The following is a 21,773-nucleotide window of genomic DNA, read 5'->3' as shown; positions in this document are numbered from 1 at the left end:
ACCCATGGTGTAGTAATTTGATCCAAAGTGGAAATTAATTTATTAAAAATTTAAGATAAAAACACACTTTTTAGGTACTGGAGTACAAAATCATCCTTGTGCACAATGGATGCAATAATGGTAGAATGCAGCCTAAAATATGAACACTGACCAGCTGGTAGTAAAGGGTGGCCGCCGGACCTCCTTGATCCGGTGGCTTGACGTTACGGCTAGCAGAACTCCCAAGATGTGTGACTTTGGTGCAAGGTGCCAGTAGTTGTTTTGAGGCTGTGCCCACAGAGCTCAAAGCGAGGGGGAAATATATGGATAAAATGGTAATGTGACCATTCAGATAAATAACTAAAAAAATAGTTTATTTTGTTATTGTTTCTTATTTTCAGCTTAACAGCATGCTTGACCTTTAGTTAAGTATTGAAGTTATGTATTTAACGTGCCTTAAGTTTACTAATACATTCTGGTATTTTAAAAAGCCCTATGTTATTAAAAAATGCATACATAGATAAAAAGACTCTCCGTTGTTGTTCACATTTTCTGGCAAGCAATTCAAGCAGAACAAAATCTTGAATTCCTTCTCTGAGGGTTTAGCAAAGGGGTGGGCAATTGATTTTCCCGAGCGGGGGGGGGCCACGTGAGGAACTAGGACTGTTGTGGAGGGCCGAACTTAAAGCGGAGCTCCACCCAAAAGGGGAAGTTCTGCTTTAAGCCTTGGTCCCCCGCATCCCATTAAGGATTGGCACCTTTGGGGAGCGGGGGGGAGCGAGTACTCAAATTTGACAGGTACCCGCTCCCACTTCCGCTGCAATCACCTAGACCAGTGGTCGGCAAGCCGCGGCTCGCGAGCCACATGCGGCTCTTTACACGCTTTAATGCGGCTCTTGTGTGCTGGGCGCCCGCTCCTCTCTGGCGGCAGGGACTCTGCAGCGTGATCCAAAAAAAAAAACAGCCAGGGCAGCGCGCTCAAATGCAATGATTGTCCAGTCTCGCTGCCACTCACATCCTGATAGCCAGTGATTGGCTGTCAGGATGTGTGTAGGCGGGGCAGCGTGACGAACGTGAGAGGAGCTAGGCTCCTCTCACAGTCTGCCCTGAAGACCGGAACGGCGCGGGAACACGGCGAGAGGAACGCGCGGAGCAAAGGTAAGTGAATTGACACAGGGGGGACTTGGCTTACTACTTGCTACTTACTTACTACTACTATATGAGGGATGAATTACTATATGGGGGATGAATTACTATGGGGGATGAATTACTATAGGGGGGATGAATTACTATATGGGGGATGAATTACTATATGGGGGATGAATTACTATATGGGGGATGAATTACTATATGGGGGATGAATTACTATATGGTGGATGAATTACTATATGGTGGATGAATTACTATATGGGGGATGAATTACTATATGGGGGATGAATTACTATATGGGGGATGAATTACTATGGGGGATGAATTACTATATGGGGGATGAATTACTATATGGGGGATGAATTACTATATGGGGGATGAATTACTATATGGGGGATGAATTACTATAAAAACTTATTGAAACTAAAAACAGTGTACCATCCTATGTATTTTCAGTTTTAAAAATGTGTCTCTCAAAATAAATTTCAATCGTGGTTTTGCCGAGATTTGGCTCAGTTGAAAAAAAAGGTTGCCCACCACTGACCTAGACGATTGGAAGCAGAAGTTGTCCTCCCTCCCCGTAGTCTTCTGGGAACACGTGACGGGTCACAGAAAACTACGTGGCCATTCACAAAAGTGTAGCGCTTCTCGTGCATGCGCAGTGTGCACCCAGCTGTGAAGCCACAAGCTGTCACATCCGTGTGCCCACACTGAAGATCCTGGCACCAGGGAGAGAAGATGGCTGGTGTAACCAGCTGTGGTGAGGACACCGCTGGACTGAGAAACAGGTAAGTGGCTGTATTTTAAAAGTCAGAAGCTACAGTTTTTGTAGCTGCTGACTTTTTTCTTTCAGTGGAAAAACTCAGCTTTAATTCTGCTTAATAATAATTTTGGACCTGGGAAGGTCTGTAAGTACGTAAACTTATAGAAAAAAACCACCTGGTGCTAGGAATAATGGGTACAGCTCATGAAATAGATCTCTCAGATGGGAGGTTGAGTGGTAAGATGGGAAGCCAAGCTGTGGTTTCACCGCTGTCCACCTGAACTGTAAAATAACAGCCAACTGGGACTGTACATGTCACAGCATTTTTAACTTTAGATGTTTCACTTGTCAAACTTGCCCATTGAGGGCTGAGCTGCAACCTCGTGCAATGCACACAATTGCAGTATGGTAGTGTAACATTATAGGGTTAAATAAGGAGGTGAGGAGGCGATGTAACCTCTCCTCACTGCCTGTAAAATAACCTCTGAAAATCACTGTGACTGGAAGGAGAGAGCCTGAGATCAGTACAGAGGGGATTTCTGCAGATTCCGACCTCGAGTGAAGAACAGGAGCACAGATGGTTTATGCAGCATGCAGGCTCTAACACAGGAAGAACTTGGCCAGGAAGCAGAACGTCCGGAGAGCATATGAGCATTTTTCAGGCAATTTTTTTCCACCAGAACCAAGCCGCCTCCCTGTACCAATCAGCTCCTCGGACTCTTTCCTTCCAGTTCTTGCAATTTTCAAAATGTACATCAGTCAGAGTGCCTCTCTGAGCCTGTCGGCTTTCTCACTGCTAGCCTGCTAACAAACCAAATTGCAATTCACATTAAAGGAGAGGTTTTCGTTGCACAGATGCAACATAAAGAGACTAATTTTACCAGTTCAGGAAAAAGTGACAGTGTCTCTTCAAAACCAAACCCCCCAACCTAGAGTATCTTCATCTTTGCAGAGTTTCTGTGCCCTTCCTGTCTACTGCACCCGACAAAAAATACCCTGTCAAAGCTCTGTCAGAGCTTACACATGGTTGATTTTGTCATCCTTTCTGTCATCTGACAGTGTTCAGACCTGGGGATTAGCTGCTAGGCCAGAGCACATCATGGAAATAGATGACATGCTCCTCCATTCTGGAAGCACCTGGTAATTTGCGGCAGGGGGGTAGCCTTCATGTTTGCTCTGTGTAGCTAATGATGGAAATATCTGTTTGGTTGCTCGGGGTTGCAAACTAGCCATCCTTTTTTTTTTTTTTTTAAATCTATAAAACAGTTAGCAGTGTGTTCTGGGACAACAGAGCTAAAGTAAATCCTTAAGACAATTGTGTGTTTTTATAGAATTCCTGAGCTAAAAGACCAGAGTATTTAAAGATCCGCCTTTGCACTAAACAGATGGACATTGTTCAAACCTGTAAACAGTAGTCTGAAGAGCATCAGCTTCAGCATGCATTTGCAGAATATTTAACACCCTGTTGACCAACCTGCAGTCATTTGGCAGTTATGCCGCCCTTGGGGGCCCCGCAAGACAGTAGCATGTGTTTTCCTTGCCTAGGCCCTATTCTTTAGACTGGCTTTTAGCGAGTAAATAGCCTGGTTATTTCTTTTACAATATCTCACTTTGTGTCGTCCATCCCTTTTACTCTTCTTTTATGTTTTTGCTCTTTTATAATGAATATTGCTGAGAGAAATATAAAATGTGGCACAAGTAATTTTAAGGGGATTGTGGAGAGCAAAAATGTGGAAGCATTGATTTGTAAAGGGGCTGTGATAGCAGTGATCTCTAGCAGTCTCATGTAGTGGTTCTCCTTTTGTCTCCTGAAGCATGCCCCCAGTCTCCAACAACTCCTGTGGCATGTCCGAGCTCTCTTACCATCTCTGCAGCATGTCTGCTGTCTTTGACTATCTCTTGTTGCATGTTTCCTCTCTTAACATTTTTTATCATTACGTCTGATGTTGGGGGCTGCACTTGACACCTCCTATATCAAGAATGTTGACTGCTGATTTGACAAGTCTTGGGCACCAGCTAGAAAAAAATGGTATAATACCAGCTTTTGGAGTTCAATACAACTTTGAGGGAATTGAGACTTAAAGTGATATTAAAGGCAAAAAAACAAACATGTTATACTTGCCTACTCTGTGTAATGGTTTTGCACAGAGCAGCCCCGATCCTCTTCTCAGGTCTCCTACCACCACTCTTTGCCCCTCCCTCCCTCCTGCTGAGTGCCCCCAGAGCAAGCGGCTTGCTATGGGAGTAACCAAGCAGACTTGCTCCAGAGCCACTGCTCTTCATGTCCCTTCACACACATAGCTGTGGCTCGGCCCCACCCCCTCTCTCCTCATTGTCCCACTGGCTGTGATTGACAGCAGCAGGAGCCAAAGGCTCCTGTCGCTGCCTCAGCAAGTAAGGAAGGAGAGTCCCCAGAAAGCTGAGGCTGAATCGCAATGGGGCTCAGGTAAGTGTTAGAATGCTTGAAGGTAAAAAAAACCTTAAGCCTTTACAACCACTTTAATGGCATGCACAACCTGCAGATATCTGATGTGGTAGTGGGAAGGAAGAATGTACTTTGTACTGAGTTTACCGAAGGAGAGAAGGTGGCCTCCCTCCAAAATGTCAGCATCAGATTAAGGGCCAGTTCACACTACATCCGTTTCAGTTGCTTTTTTTTCTGCATCCAAAATGCACAGAAAGTATGTTATATGGTTGTCAATGTCATAGTTCACATCAGTGCTTGTAGTTCCAGTGCATTACAGTTGCAGAAAATAAAGTAGAACATGCTGCATTTTTTCTGCACAGAACTGTACTTGAACTCCGTAAAACAAATAAAAAATGCACCGGAGCGCACCCAAACGCACCACAAACGCACTGGAATGCACTTATCCCTATTTAACCACTTGTCCTCCAGAGGATTTACCTCCCTTCCTGACCAGGCTATTTTTTGCGTTACGGCGCTGCATTACTTAACTGACAATTGCGCAGTCATGCAACGCTGCACCCAAATAAACTTTTTGTCCTTTATTTCCCCACGACTTGAGCTTTCTTTCAGTGGTATTTGATCTCCTGTGTGGTGTTTGTTTTTTGCGCTATGAAAAAAAAAAAAAGACCAACAATTTTGAGGAAAAAAAAAACAATATTTTTGACTTTTTGCTATTAAACATGTCCAGTAAAAAAAATCTAATTTCGTCATAAATTTAGGCCAAAATGTATTCTGCTACATGTGTTAATTGGTTTACATGAAAGTGATAGCGTTTACAAATGGCGTTGTATATATATACTAGGCTTTTTTTTCTTCATTTTTACTAGTAATGGTGGCGATCAGCGACTTAAAGCGGGACTACGGCAGACATTCTGAGACTGGGGGGAACTGGCTTGGTGTCACTGACATCCCAGTGACACCAATACAGTGATCAGTGCTAAAAAAAAAAAAAAAAAGCTGATGGAGGAGGACTGTTAGTAACAGAAATGCAAAATCGTGTGTGTGTGTGTGTGTGTTTTTATGCACCCGTGCTGCCCTGTAGGAGTATTTCTGCTATAGGGCGGCCAGGAAGCTGTTAAACTGAAGAAAGAGATGGGAAAAAATTAACTGGAACAGGTCAAAAACGCACCGAAATGTGTCAAAAGCATGCATGCAAAAACGCGTTTGGACTGCGTTTCTATAATGTGAACTGGCCCTTAAACTTATGTTGTGCCCAAATTCCTGATCCAGGAATTTGGGCACAACATAAGATTGAGTAAACATGTGGCAGTGATGGGTTATTCCATAAAGGGGTGTTCGGGGAAACAAAGGACTGAGTAGCGAATTCTAGCCGCAGCCCTGAGGTCCAGGCTTTGAGTGTAGTATGCATAGATGGTGTTAGAGAGTATGGGGCACAGCCCTCAGTATTTAAGGTGACCCATGCTATCCCATCTAACAGCTCCTGAATATAAAGGCTATTGTAGGCTCTTTATCTCTCCTCCTCACCTGTCACAGCTCTCATGCAATCCCAAAGGCAGAAGCTGTGAAGACTGAATAAAAATGCACTTTACATACTCACACTTTCCTTTCTCTATCCCTCCTTTCACGACTGACAGAAATTATTTGTTTTTTTTTTACATTAAGTCTAGCAGATACTATATATAAGATAAAATATAAATGTTTGATTCAGTACTAAAGTCTGCTGTCAATGAGTCCTAAATAATTGTAATAGGCTGCCAGCAGAGTTAATTACATATGATATTGATAATGATCTTTTCATCCTGTAGGGAAGACAGCGATGGTGATTATAAGACCCCTATGTGATTTGTGATGAAGTGTATTCCAGTAAAGGGAAGGAAAGGACTCTTATCTGCTGAACAGTTTTTGCTGGGGAACAATTCCCAGCGGGATGTAGCCATACATTCCAGAGCTCACAGCCTTCTCTGCACCAGTTTGTGGCCGGTCCTTCTGCCAGCTGTTATGTTCACATACCCAGCCATGCTCAGTCTAGAATGAAACGGCCAAATGCAGCAGGGAAGGATCTCACATGTTCTGCAAACCCAAAGTGATCTGATTACAAAGCAAATATTTAAGAGACTAACATGTGTTCCCTTTTCCTGCGTGAACAAGGAGTGTTGCAGATAACAACCTGGCACTTGTGTAATTAGTCTGTTGGCGTTCCCAGATTAGAGCCTCTTGTTCTGTGCCATAATTATGCTTTTACAGATGTTTTATGTTATTTTCATAATTGTGCTGAGGTACTCTTAATAGAGAGATCTGTGTGTTCAAGCTGTAACAGACCTGGGTGGTACAAACTAAGTCTATAATGGCAATCATTTAAAACGAGAACAAACCCTAGTGCAATAAAACCCCAAAAAATTGACTCCGCCCATAGTGCAATAAAAACCTACTTTGAGTATGAAGGTGAAAGTTTCCAAAATACTGGTGGTGACACAGGATTATCAGTGTCTGTATACCTGCAGTCATGCTGATAAAACCTATACACTGTAGCTGTCAGCGGGGTTAAAGTCAAGTCGGTCCAGGAGGGGCAGTGAAGAATGGTGCTTGTAAAATGTTGAGCAGTGGCATCCTTGTTGCTCAGGGGATGCTGATGAAGCTCCCTGGTTTTGTCACAGTTAGTTCTAATGTATTACATACATATTGTGCTTATAGTTTTTTTTTTTATATGAATTGGCTTTCTTCAGTAAGAAAAATTAGAGATATTGATAGCTGACGTTTTATGCACATTTCAGTCTAAAAACAATGGGGCATAGGCAAGCTCTGGTTTCTGAGGAAAGTTAAGCTGGACATAGATGGTTCGAATCTCAGCTGGTTCAGCAGAGACCTGCCAAGATTGAATCCATGTATGGGCAGGTTGATTTTCCCATGTCAATCCATTAATCGACTAGGGTACAACCAGCATGCTGGATTTCCAGCACGCATATATTGCCAGTGGCCCTGCAGGGATGGGTTCCCCATTGACAGAACACAATAGCTCCATGGGAGAAATTCCTCCATCAACACTAACAGTGTTGAAGGGGGAATCAAGCGAAGTCACATCATCTATAGCCTGCCTTAGAGACACTGTTGTCAGATCATTTATTGTTATTATACAGTATTTATATAGCGCCAAAAAGTTTGCTCAGCGCTTTACATTATAGTGGGGGACAGTACATGAGACAATACAGTAACAAAACAATACACGAGGGCCCTGCTTTTTCGAGCTTACACTCTAGAAGGGAGGGGATAGTGGTACAGGAGGAAGTGGCTGTGGGGGATGGAGTGGAGGAGATCGGCTGTTAGGTGAGGGTGGGGTAGGCTTCCCTGAAGAGATGGGTTTTCAGGGTGCACCTAAAGGTGAGGAGGGTAGGTGACAGTCTGATGGATTGGGGTAGTGAGTTCCAGAGGATGGGGGGAGTCCTGGAGAAGTCCTGTAGTCGGGCATGGGAGGAGGAGACCAGGGAGCTGGAAAGTAGGAGGTCTTGTGAGGAGCGAAGATTACGGGTTGGGTGGTATTTGGATATCAGGTCGGTGAGGTAGTTCGGGGCAGTATTATGAATAGCTTTGTACATCATTGTTAGATGTTTGAATTGTATGCGTTGGGCAATCGGAAGCCAGTGGAGGGAATGACAGATGGGGGTGGCAGATGCGGAGCGGTTGGTAAGGTGGATGAGTCTGGCCGCTGAGTTCAGGATAGACTGAAGCGGGGATAGTCTGTGATGAGGTAAGTCGGTGAGGAGGCAGTTGCAGTAGTCGAGTCGTGAGATAATAAGGGAGTGAATGAGTTGTTTAGTAGTGTCTGGGGTTAAGAACGTACATATTTTGGAGATGTTGCGGAGGTGAAGTCTGCATGAATTTGCCAGCAATTGGACATGAGGTTGGAAGGACAGGTTTGAATCTAGAGTGACACCTAGGACTTTGGCTTGCGGGGTGGGACTGGCATTATTGGTCGTGATGGAGAGGGTGGAGGGGGGGGGGGAAAACTAGGAGCTCGGTTTTGGAAAGGTTTAATTTGAGGAAATGAAGTGACATCCAGTCTGATATGTCGTTCAGTAGGCAGGTGATTCGGGCGGAGACTGAAGGGGTGAGGCAAGGGGTAGAAAGGTAGATTTGCGTGTCATTGGCGTAGAGGTGGTAGTTGAAGCTGTGGGAGTGTATCAGTTGGCCAAGGGAGGAGGTGTAGATGGAGAAGAGAAGGGGCCCGAGGGCAGAGCCTTGGGGGACCCCAACAGAGAGTGGGAGATAGCGGGAGGTGGCAGCGTTATAGGTAACACTGAAGGAGCGCTGTGATAGATAGGAGAGCCAGGAGAGAGTGAAGTCTCTGATGCCAAGGGAGTATAGTTTACTAAGGAGGAGGGGGTGGTCAACTGTGTCGAAGGCCGTGGAGAGGTTGAGGAGTAGGAGGCCTGAGTAGTGGCCATTAGCTTTGGCGGTTAGCAGGTCGTTGGTGATTTTGAGTAGGGCGGTTTTGGTGGAGTGTAGGGGACGGAAGCCAGACTGTAGGGGATCAAGGAGGTTGTTGTCATTGAGGTGGGAGCTTGGGCGATTATAGACTAAGCGCTTGAGGAGTTTGGATGTAAATGGCAGCAATGAGATGGGTCTAAGGTTGTTCAGGTCGGTGGGGTCCAGGGAGGGTTTTTTGAGTATGGGAGTGATGTGCGCATGCTTTAGGGGGGAGGGGATTTATTTAACCAAATATCTTCCCATAAGATTACATGTACATTTAACATATTTTAGGTATGTTATTTACCTGTAAAAGCCCTCCACTGTGTAGACATCCTAAAGCCCTGAGACTGCATAGCAGAGCTATCACTGAAGTGGCACTCTGTAGTATTCCCCTTTTGCTCCTCCTCTGGCAGCTGCATAAAAGGGAGAGGAGGGATGGAGGAGCTGGGCCAGCAGAGACAGTATTTAGACACTCCAGAAGTGGAGAGAGCTATGACAATCAAGGAGTAGCTGTGTTAGGAAATTGATTAGTCAAAATTCCTAGCAAGTTCACAGGTATGATGCAAGTGTTTGGAAAGGAAGATGTTGAAAATAAGCATTTAAAATACTTGATTTTTTTTGTGTTTTTACACAACGTATCTTTAAGATTTTACCACAATTTTTGTCCCATTGAGTTAGGATACAAGGGTAAATTATGGACCCCTGACAGCAAGGAAACAAAAAAGAAAATCCTTTTCTATCCCTTCCCTTCTAATTTAAAAAAAAAAAAAAACAAACCATAGAATGTAGTTGGTAATTCAAAGTGATTGGATGATATGATGGTGGTAACAAGCCCTTGAATCACTATTGACTGTGATGGCTTCTTATTTTTTGGGTTGCAGGATCTTGGCACACCTGCTGTGTCTATTACAAGGGCTTTCCACTCTGTCTGCTGGAGATTTATCTGGTTTTACATTATAGAGAAAGCAGCAAGTGGAGCTGGGATTCACAAATGTGGGCTGGCTGGAAGTCTAAGGTGGGGAGGAAAATAACTGGAGATCAAAGAACAGGGAGATCTCATTGCTGAAGTACGCAGGATACATTTAACGCAGGCGCCAACTCCATCAATAAAAATTAATTTTTGGGGGAACTTGTAAATTTGTATATGGCTATATTTCATCATGCAATTTAATTTTTACCTGCAGGAGCTGTTAAAAGATTTAAACCTTGGAGAAATGAAGAGTGGTCTCCCAGTGCTGGCGGTGTCCCTTGCACTGGAAGGAAAAGCTAGCCATCGTGAGATGACATCGAAGCTGTTGCATGATCTTTGTGGCACGGTGCTCAGTGCAGAAGATCTGGCGGCCTCCTTCGATAAACTGCTTCAAGAGCTGCCCGAACTCGTCTTGGACACACCCAGGGCACCGCAGGTTCGTGTGCACCTTATGTGAGCTAAAGAAAAATTCCACTTTGTGCTTTTCTGTTACAATGTCAGCTGGGTGTGGAAGAAAGAAAATTAAGGTACTGGTTTGTCAGCTTGTACTTAAGACGTTAAAAAAATAGAATGACAGGTTAGAAAATAGAGCCGTCTTAATATACATGACAATCTCTGTGTATTAGATTTGAGCCCGTATAGGGACCATTAGGAGATACTAACAAAATTCAGGGAAGAAACCAATGCTATGGAATTCAGGATCCAGTCAGTCCAATCATGGAACTAGTAGGCATGCTTAAATTGACATTGAGAAAAATTGCTCCATGCCACTGGTTTATAACAACAGCTTGTGGTGCCTTCTATCATCATGTCCATATCAATTTATAGTATATGTCCTATAGATGGATTCATCTCAGAGGAACTTCATTAATGTAGTAATATTATCAAACTGGAGACATGAAACCTCAGTATAGATAATAGCAGGTGCGGACTGACCATTTGGAAACTCAGGCACTGCCCGAGGGCCCGGGGTCAGTAGGGGGCCCCATGAGATGCCCCTGGTACCTTTTTCATAGGCTTTTTTTAGTTTGGGCAAGGACACAGGGACCCCATGATCCCCTATTGCCCGGGGACCCATGAGTTGCCAGTCTGCCCTGGATAATAGGTTAGATACCCAGGTCCCAGGAAGTCCAACACATTTCAAAGTATTCTAAATATCAGTTCCTGTGTGTGGCCATGCCTTCTTCTCAGCAGGTCACAGCCATGCAGTAGGGAACACCATATCTAAGCTGTGCTGTGGAGGATAGGAGGATATACATGATATTGCAGGATGTCAAGATTTGGACTGTGCATTAAGCTGCATTAAGTATTTTAATTAGCTGGTGGTTTTAAAAGGTACATTGTTTTTAATAAAATCGTTTACTTATTACTTCTTAGCACCCAGACTCTTGGAATTTATCCTGCCCCAAATTAACGTAAAATAATTTAGAAGAGTTAGTGACCTTTTATGATGCTTGGCAAAATGACAAGAGTTGTGTGGTGTATTGGACTCTTAACCATCACACCTACTGTATGGCTTAAAGTATGTGGACACCCCTCCAAATGACTGAGTTCAGATATTTCCATTGAAGAGTGCTGTTAAAGGTAGAATGAATGAAGGTAAATAAACCTTCTGCATGCAGTCTCCCCCTGGCCTCCTCTAATACTTACCTGAGCCTGCCTGATCTGCTCTCTCTCTCTCCTCATTAACTCCTCATTGGCTCCTGCTGCTGTCAATTACAGCCAGTGAGGAGGGACCTACAGATCCAGCTCAGGAGTGAGCATGCACAAGTGCCCCCATAGCAAGCGGCTTGCTGTGGGGGCAGTCAGCAAGGGGGAGGGGCCAAGATCGCTGACTGGGATCAAGGCTGCTTAGTGCAAGACCATTGCATACAGCAGGTAAGTATACCATATTTGTTATTTTTAAATAAATAATTTGGCTTGACAACAACTTTAATGCTACACCACCATACAAACACATTTTAGACAGTTGTGTGCTTCCGTCCTTGTGGTAACCGTTTGGGGAAGACCCTTTCTTGTTTCAGCATGACAATGCCCCTGTGCAGAAGACCAGCTCCATAACAACCTGGTTTCACCAGTTTGGTGTGGAGTAACTTGAGTGGTCTGCACAGAGCCCTGACCTCATCCCTAGTGAACATCTTTTGGGAGGAACTGGAACACCATTTGTGAGCCGTCTTCTTATCCAACATCAGTACCTGACCTCACAAATTCTTTTTTGGCTAAATGGGCATAAATTCCCATAGAAAACACTCCAAAATCTTGTGGAAAGCCTCTGCAGAAGAGTTGAGGATGTCATAGCAGGCTTTTTCTGAGAGAAAAAAATTTAAAAAATCTTAATCTTATCATTGCAGCTGGTGGGTCAGTTTATTGCAAGAGCAGTTGGCGATGGGATTCTGAAAAGGAACTACATGGAGAGTTACAAAGGCACGGTGGACTGTGAACATGCCCGGTAGGATTCGTATTTATACCTTTTTAGTGTTTTCTGAAAACATATATTGACAGGCTTTTGTGGTGCAGTCAAAAATATCCCAGTGGGGTTTGGGGAGCAACAAGACAGGACAAACCTGTCACGGGGCCAAAAAGCCATTGAAGCTATTTGGGGATAAGTTGGCAACATGATTAACCATTGTAACGCCAAACTATAATCTGTCTCTAGGTCTGCCTTGAACCGGGCAACAATTTTGCTGACCATGAGCAGAGGAGGAAGAAGAAGAATTGATAGTGTTTGGGGGACTGGTGGAGGTCAACAGCCTGTCAAAAATTTGGTTAAAGAGGTAAGTATGCATTTTGGCTTATCGGATATTAAATAATGACGGTTAGTGCTTGCAAAATGTAGCAGATTAGATGATTTAATAGGTTATCAATGTATAGATTTATTATCATTTTTAGGTCCAATTCAGTAGGGGGCTTATTGAAACTCTGCAGGGGCTGCTTTCAGGCTGTGGCTGCTTTCTAAAGAAAACAAACCATAAGACTTTGCATGCCTTTTATATTAATACACCTGAAATGTATTTGGCTAATTTCAACTGAAAATTAAGTTGGGCTTTAACCCCTTCCTGCTGTCACCTCCTGGCCCTTTAGGAGGTTGTAAATGCCGGGAGGCAGAGGCGGGCATTCCGATCATGTGACTGCTGTGATTTTGTAATTTCAGCGGTCACATGATCGGAAAGCTTCCAATTTCAAGTATGTATCTGGAGCTTTCCAGGACCTGCCAGTAACTGTGCTGGGAGCTCGCACGCCGCGTGCTCTTGGCACAGGAAAATGTTTACATAGGGACTCATATATGCGTCATCTTGGTGTTAAAGCCCATCTGCGGAGAGGCTGCAAATATGCATATGGTCAGCGGGAACTGGTTTAAGAAATTTTTTTATATGAATTTAAAATGATTACAGACTTCCCCTTCTTTATTTTTGTAATTGAAATAAAGAGAATTGTAGATAAGCCACTAAGGGGAGCTCTCAGCGCTACTACTGTTTGCCTTAAGCTGGCCATACACCTATAGATTTTTGTTAGAGAGTTTTCTTTTCAAGAATATTCCTTTGATTTTCTATTCGTTAGTGAGGTCAAATCGATGTTCGTTTTCAACAGCAATGATGGAAAAATTTGAAGGGGCAGGAAGGAAAACTTTTCTCGATCAAATTAATTTTCGGTCAGTGTATGTGATTATCGTTCAGAAAATACCTTCATTGTAAAATCGAATGTTAAAAGCAAAAGACAATTTTCGAATGACATTATTCCATTCATCGAATGTGCAAAGAATTATCATACGACTTTTCGAATATTCTCGTCCAAAAATCTACATGTGTATGGCCAGCTTTAGGACTATGCTGGTGATTAAATCAGTTTGCTGCTGACAGATTTAACTATTTGTTGACATTTATCTCACTATAATTATATTAATTTCTGTGTGCAGCCACTGTGATGACTGTCTCTGAGTAGTTACATTTCTCACTAACAAAGCCTTTAAGGGCTCGTTCACACCATGGTGCAGAGCCATCAGTTTTTCTGCACGAGTTCTGCAAAGGCACAACAAACTCAGTTGTTCTCTATGTACCCTGTTCACATCACAACACTAGTATCATCTGTAGATTTTTTCTGAGCAGAAATCTGCAACATGTATAAAACTCCTTGAAGCGTGCATGAAAACTGATGTAAACCGAGGTCTCTGCAAGTGAAATCTGAGTGTCAGTTTCCATCAGTCTTTCTGCATGTATGGTGTGAACGAGGCCTTAACCTTACCACTTAACTTCTGTTAGACTTGCAGGTAGTGGATCGATTTCAGAATCCGGCAACTCATAGACTTGCATTGAGAGGAGAGCAGTGGCTCACAACTGCTGTGTAAGCTCTGCAAAAGCACTGACACTGTACTGATGGCACTGGGTAGGAAGGGGTTAATGTGAGGGGCGATCAAAGGGTTAACTATGTGCTGGACGTGTTTTACTAGGGGGGCAGGGGGGTGTGCTTTACTGTAAGCACACTGATTGGGATGGCTGTGCTGTACACAGCCATCCCAAGCAGTGTGCTCTAGTTGACAGGGAGGGTGACTGTTTTGTAAACAAAACGGACTTCCTCCCTGTCGGTGATTGTCGGTAATCACCGGACGCCAGCTGGTAATTACTGTCCGGGAACCAGTGATTGACATCCACTGCCACAAATGGCGGCGCACGGCTTGCACGCGCCTCCTACCCGGAAATGCTAAATCACATATATATGTACGTGATTTTGCGCACAGGTGCCGCCCTGCTATAGGTGCCATATATCTGGTATAGGGAGGTCTTTAAGCAGTTAATGACCCTTTCAGAGGGAGATGTAAAGATCAAGAGAATGTAATCCTTAACTACACATTTTTTTATTTACATTGCGGCCAATATGATGATCCATTTTGGCTGTCCACATGTAAATAGCACAAACTAAAGTGAAAGTAAAAAAAAAAATAATAAAGTCCTTAGACCATATGGATCCTGGAACGAATTTTACAGACACTTCTGCTGGTGGTTAGGGTTACAGGACTCACTAGGTTGGCTTTTCTATGACTTTGTTCATAATTTGTTGTTTTCTGTCTCCCTTGAATTAGATTGACATGCTGCTGAAAGAATTTGTGTTATCCGGGGATGTATCTGAAGCTGAACGATGTCTTCAGGAGCTGGAAGTACCTCATTTTCACCATGAGCTTGTATATGAAGTAAGAATCCCTGGCTGTTCATTCACCACTTTACCATTCACCTTGTTTTCCTTACAATGAATATTAACCACTTTACGACCAACACGTGTGTCGCAGCAAAAGGATGGGCTTTAACACTCACATGCCACATGCTTGCATGCTCCCAGCACAAAGACAGCCCTCAGTCCGGAGTAAAGATCGGTAGCTGGTGGGACCAGCTTCTGATCATGTGACCACTATGACAGTGTTCGCATGATCGCAGATCCTTCCTGCCCCCCAGGCACTCATAAGTATTTATAATAGACTCCTCCTGCGCTCTTATGTAGAGTCACAGAGAAAAAAATAATAATAGATAAATATAGGATATAAAATACTACAGAGCTGCTAACATCTAATCCTATACCAATAGGTTGCAAAACACAGAAAAATAAAACAAAAAAACAAACACAGTAAATGATGTAGCGCTCATGTGAAATAATGGACAATAACCACAACGTGACAAGACAACACATCAAAAGGAATAGAGAAAAAAGGGGGGGTGGGGACATCCCCCAACCCACAAATAATGCTGTAATCCTAATCAATCCAAAAAACCAAAATAACCTAAAAACAGGTGTTGGAGTGAGTCCTTATGCCAGGATCAAGTGCTTCAGTGTAAGTGAAAACAATCACAAAAAATCACACCAGACAGTCCAGTGATTTATATGTTATTCCTTCTGGTCATGCAAATAGAAAGGAAAGTGTGTATATCAACACACCCTGGATGTGATCCTATAGTGGCTGTAATGGCCTCTCACCTCCACCCTGCGACCCTGCAGGGCCACAGAGCTCTATTGTTATCACCGCTGGGCCTCTGAGCAAGTAGCACTCCTCAGGAACTGATGACTTGAAACAAAGGGTTCCCCAGTATTGAATATCCGCCTTTTCACAATCTCTTCAAGTACCAGTGAGCAAGATGTATCATAGCTCAACTCCCCAAAAGACAAGAGAAAGGATATCCTCCATAGTGTAAACCACTTTATTTATAAAGGGAAGTGAATAAAATGCAAACTCACATGTGAACAGTAGTATCCAAGCATTCCTCCATATTCCGGGTGTAAGCATAGGAAAAAAAGGTGTTCCAAGATGGCGTCACGCCGGAAGTACGTCACCACGCTGAGCCGTTGACGCGTTGCGTCACGTGACCTCGTGACGTCATCAGGTCCTGATTCCTAGCAACAGGAGCCAATGGCTTTCTCTGTGAGTTTCTCACACTGTGCAATAGAAGCTGCAGCAAGTCAGATAGTGTCTTCTTTATTTCCTGGCTGGAGGGTGTCCAACATCATCTAGCCCTTTTTTCCCAGCCTGACTGCCCCTGGCTCTCCCCTTTTCATTCATTGGATTTCAATTCTTTCAATCATGGAGTCTCAGCATCATAGGTGGGTGTTAACCTCCCTAGCGGTATTCCCGAGTGTAGCTCGGGGTAAAATTTCTATACCAAAAGCGATAACCCCGAGCTACACTCGGGCTTACCATGCAGCGCTGCATAGGGAGTCCCTGCAGCACTTACCTTGTCCTTCACTCCCGCGATGTGTCCCCTGCAGCGTCCCCGGCCATCTCCTCCGGCCGATGCCGGCATCCGGCTTCCGTGTTCAGGTCCCTGTGATGTCGGGACGTACGGGCGCTGCCGGCGGCGGGAAATTTAAAAAATGTATTTTTTTTTTTTAAATGTTAAATAGTAAAACATTGCTGTTTCATCCCATTTCACATACATTTTGTCCCGAGTGCTTTGTCCTGAGCCCTGCCTGCATTTTGTCTGTTCTTTCTGCCTGGAAACTGAGAAACGTCCATGGCGTCCAAAAAGCGTCCCTTTATGTCAAAAGCGGTTTTAGACCGGCTAGAGAACAGCGATAGTAAATCAGAACCATTTGCAGAATTGAGTGATAATGATTTGTGGGGAAATTTTCCTAAAAATTACAGCCTACAATAAAAAACTTTCCATGCGAAAAAATGGTACCGCTTTCAGCACAAAAAATCGGAAAGAATCATACCGCTAGGGAGGTTTAACGTAGGGCAGTCTGTATGCAAATGAAGCCTGCCTAGGAATGCACACTACTATAGACTGACATCCACCCATCAAGGCAATTCAGTACTTGCACAACACATCCCAAGAGCCATCCCAATGCTTGCAACAGGGCTCTTGAGAGGAGTACAGAGGCAGGCGCTGTAATGTTTTTAGAGAGCTTTGTATAGTACACTACCAGTCCCTCCTGCCATGATCTACCTGCATCACATAGAGAAACACTGAGTCTAAAATAAGGTATGTAATGAAAATGTGAAGGTTGAATTTAAAAATGTCATTAGCATGTTCATTGGGGGTTAGGGAGCAATCAAGGAAGGCAAAATACAGGATACTTAGCAGTAATACTCCACTACATCTGAATAATCGGTTACAAGATAGATGAAATGTAACGCTAGCCAAAATGACCCCAACCTCTGTTTTTTTTTTTTGTTTTAAGATGTATTACTTCCTGCTCTCTTCAAGGATATTGTGGAGTGGTAGCTTATCACCTCTTTTTTTGGTCTACCACAGGCGTTTGTCCACTCCTCCTCCCTGGAGATGTCCTCTCAGCAATGCTGAGGGGGCACATGTACAGGTGCCAGGGGCGGACTGACCATTTGGAAACTCGGGCACTGCCTGAGGGCCCAGGGTCAGTAGGGGGCCCCATGAGATGCCCCTGGTACCTTTTTCATAGGCTTTTTTGAGTTTGGGCAAGGACACAGGGGCCCCATGATCCCCTATTGCCCAGGGGTTGTCAGTCCGCCCCTGACGGGTGCCCTACAGAGCTGGGCTGTGTGCATCCATAGACACAGCTCTTCTAAGCCACACCCCCTGCTCCTTCTTTACAGGATTTAACTGACAGCAGCAAGAGCCTATGGCTCCCGCCGCTCTCAGAAACTCCTTTAATACCAGGAAAAGGAAGCAGTGTTGCTGCAGACGGGGCAGCACTGGATTTATGGAGGCGTCAGGCAAGTGTTTAGGGAGGGGGTACAACAATTAATGGGATGTTTTTTTACCTTAATGCACGGAATATATTAAGCTACAAAAAACATTTAAATTTACAACCACGGATGGGGGTAGGGGGAGAGTCTGGTTGAGTTTGAATATAGGTGGTAGTAGTAGGAAATGATGATATGGACCATTCCATATAATTAAAAGGCTCAATTAATTACTTTCTCTCTTCACAGGCTGTACTAATGGTTTTGGAAGCGAGTGGTGACAACACCTACAAGGTGATGCTGCAATTGTTAGAATCCCTGTGGAAATCAGGAATTATTACATTGGATCAAATGAAAAGGGTAAGTCTGCCCTCTTGTGGAAAAAAGTAGAAACTGCATGGAAAGGCATGGCTGGTAGGAGACAGACATCAACACATTCCTACGTAGCCAGTTGCAGAATGACCTTACCATCTCTTTGATTAAGTAAAATTACTGTCCTAGGTTTAGTGATATGTAGCATTTATGTCAAGGCATTTGACTGAATTAAAAAGTATTTATAGATTTCCTAACTTTGCTTAGTGGTTAGCAAGTAGTGTCTGGTTACTTGGTTCAGTTACCACCAGAGGTCAAGGGACTTGATTGGAATTTCTGTGCTTGTAGGGGTATCCCAAAAAACATACTATTGGCCTATTAGTGTACTGGTCCTAGTGTGTGTGTGCAACTCTGCCTGTTAAAAAGATAAGATTGTACGCTTGTTCCAGCGATTGGTGGGAATAGTTGGTGCATTATGTATGGCCCTGAAAAACAAAACTCTTTTTTGAATAGTACAATTTATAGATAATAGTTAAAACTTGTGTTCCATAATACATAACCAGATCTAATTCAGTGGTCCTAAAGTCTCTTCTAACCCTCACCTATTTCCCATGCTCTTCAATGGCCCGGTGTGATATCCTCCTAGCCTACCGAACAAGAAACAAAAATTCTGTTATGGTTCTCGTCAGCTCTGGGCTCCATGAATGCAACCCGGGAGAAAGGGGGTGTGTGTGTGTGTGGGCCTGAGCTGTCACGTGATTTCTGTCATAGGATGATCTGGCAGTGCCAATGATAGGTTCTCTTGAACACATGTCCCACTCTTTGGCAGAACCCATGTGACCCACTTCCCCTCAGCCATGGCTGTATTCTGGCACCAGCAGCTAAAGGGAGCTATAGCTAGCAGTGGTCACATTGGCAGATTAGGTTAGAGGACAGAAGTGGTGGAAGATAAGTAAAGATTTCAGGTATAGTTTAAAGCAGAAATGAACTCTGGAAGCTGTGCCCAACAAAAAGGCATGTACAGGGCAAAGGACTAGTTACTAGTATTGCTTGTGGTCTCCCTGCAGATGATCTTGTCCCTGTGACAGAATTAATATGCCTTGTTCCACACTGTGTCTCTATGTGAAAGCGACCATCTTGGCAAGGCTTTGCAAATCCTTCAGTGAGCAGCACAGTAATGACATCATCAAATCTCACTACAAATCTGCTAAGACTATCAATCAGAGGCAGCAGTGCCATAGTTATCGCTCTGCAGATCTACAGCTGTGCGTGTGCACAGGAGGGCCCAGGAGTTCAAGAAAAAAGAAACATTTTCTAAGATACTTTTTAGACACAGTTAACAATTCTAAATTATAGTCATATGACATAACAAATCTTCGCTTTAGGTCCACTGTAAAGTAAAACATTGGGGAAAATAAAAATATGACAAATTCTGCAGTATTTCAAAATCATTAAGTAAATATGAGCACTTAGCTTGTAAAACAACCAATTGTGTGTGTGTGTGTGTGTGTGTGTGTGTGTGTGTGTGTGTGTGTGTGTGTGTGTGTGTGTGTGTGTGTGTGTTATATGTAAATATATAACTACTTTTTTTTTTTTTTTCTATACAAGTGATCACATGACTTTCTTTTCTAAGCTTCATAAGTGGCTTAGAGGTGGGGGAGGAGCTTGCGGGGGGGAGGTGTCAGCAAGAGTCAGAGAAACAGCAGGTCAAAGATCTTCCCAGTGATTAGCTATGCAAGGGGGGCTTGTCATACACTTCTGACAGTTGGATTACAGGCAGGTTTTGCTCCCAAGTAGAATGCAAAGAAGAAAACTGACCATGCTGGGATAGATGTGCTTCCATGCCTGGCGTAGTCATTTTAAAATAGGAAAGCAGGGGAGCTGGCAGGGTCACCAGGCATTTCACACTTAGGCTTAGACTTATCGATCAGGCTATCCCGATGTATAAGCCAACATATGAGGCCCTCTTAGTAAACACACAAGCCAAAATCATGTCAGACTAAAATGGTATAGCTTTTGTATGTCATGTCATGCAGCTACAAGCTACTAGGATTGTCTTAACAAATAAGTTTACTTCTAACAAAAAATAATAAATGCACATTTTTTTGCTGGTAAAAAAATGTGCATTTTACTATTTTTTTTTTTTTTTTGACTCTCAATGTAATCTGTCTGCCCGTAAAAGCAGTTACTTTTACACTGACAAGAAGAATCAATGAACTACCACAGTGCTCAACAGCATAATGGTAGTTCATTGAGAACCACAAGCTGACAGCCGCAATGGCTATCTGGACTTGTAGTTTCCCATTCACAGAACTCTGTGTATGAATGACACGGCCTGGCGGGTGTTGTTTTTGTTTTCTTTTTGTTTTTTTAATTGTGACAGCTAGTGGGGGCAAAAGATCCCCTGCTAGCTGTCACATTGGGGGGGTATTCGGGAGGCTGGTCTTACAGTAACATGCTACATGTTACACCGTGAATATGGGTATAACATGTAACGTAACATGTTACGAAAGGCGAACGTCCTATTTTTGAAAGTATGTATTTTTACTCTGTACGGCAGTGATGTATTGACTGGACTCTTGCTCACTTATATTTTTTTTTTCTCTGTTTTTGTTCAATTTTGTACATTGTGTACCTTTTTTGCACTTAGCATCCTCCCGCCCTGCCTATAGTAGATTGACGGCCGGGCGGGACACTCCTCCTTCTGAGTGGGCATCATATGACGTCCTGTCAGAAGGTGCTGCTCACGGGGATGCGCAGTGGCGCGATCTGTCACTGGTTGTGTCCTCGGGACACAGTCGATGACAGATGACTACACTGACCCGCTGCCAGTGTCATGTGACCGCTGTGACCAATCACAGCAGATCACATGACAATTGTATACAGTGGATGGCGTACTTTCATGCCATCCTTGTATACAGTTGTGTTAGCTGTGATTGGTCACAGCGGTCACATAGTACAGACAGGGCCAATCACCGCCCATATGTACCATGTGATGAGCTTTGCCCAAAACAGCTAATCACAACAAAAGACTGAATGAATCCGTTTCATTCTGTAAAAATGGTTGCTAATATGAATGAAATACATTGGTATTCGCAATCATAATGTGCCAAAAAAAAATCCTGATCACTTACTATGGTAACATTGTATTGCTCTGGTCACAGTGTGTTAAAAAAAATAGTTAAAAAAAAAATATTAGAAAAAATGTAAAAAAATAAAAATTTATTTTTTATTATATTATATAATTTTATATATATATATTTTTTTTTTCATATACTGTCACCAATCAGTATCCCTAATCACCACCAGACCAGGTATGATAACACTGGACTGGTGACAATGTTAAAAAAAAAAAAAAAGTGATGATATATATATATATATATATATATATATATATATATATATATATATACAGTCATGGCCGAAATTGTTGGCACCCTTGATATTTCTCCAGGAAATCATGTATTTCTCACGAAACGTATTGCATTAACACATGTTTTGCTATACACATGTTTATTCCCTTTGTGTGTATTGGGACAAAACAAAAAAAGGGAGGAAAGAAAGCAAA

General features: G+C 43.2%; 1 protein-coding gene across 1 annotated transcript in view; it reads left to right on the top strand.

Moving 5' to 3' along the window:
• Nucleotides 1–21,773, top strand: part of PDCD4 (programmed cell death 4) — a 71,082-nt gene that overhangs the window by 39,028 nt on the left and 10,281 nt on the right. Inside the window, exons 6-10 of the mRNA XM_089656498.1 lie at nt 9,968–10,189; nt 12,105–12,202; nt 12,410–12,527; nt 14,828–14,935; nt 18,143–18,253. Of these exons, the coding sequence (XP_089512624.1) occupies nt 9,968–10,189; nt 12,105–12,202; nt 12,410–12,527; nt 14,828–14,935; nt 18,143–18,253 (657 nt within the window). The remainder of the gene's footprint in view (nt 1–9,967; nt 10,190–12,104; nt 12,203–12,409; nt 12,528–14,827; nt 14,936–18,142; nt 18,254–21,773) is intronic.

This window comes from Staurois parvus, unplaced genomic scaffold (assembly GCF_062004578.1).
Source record: "Staurois parvus isolate SC_StPar_1 unplaced genomic scaffold, SC_StPar_1.0 ptg000911l, whole genome shotgun sequence".
In the NCBI taxonomy this organism is placed as follows: Eukaryota; Metazoa; Chordata; class Amphibia; order Anura; family Ranidae; genus Staurois; species Staurois parvus.
Note: the sequence above shows the minus strand (reverse complement) of the source record. Positions and strands in the feature narration are given on the sequence as shown.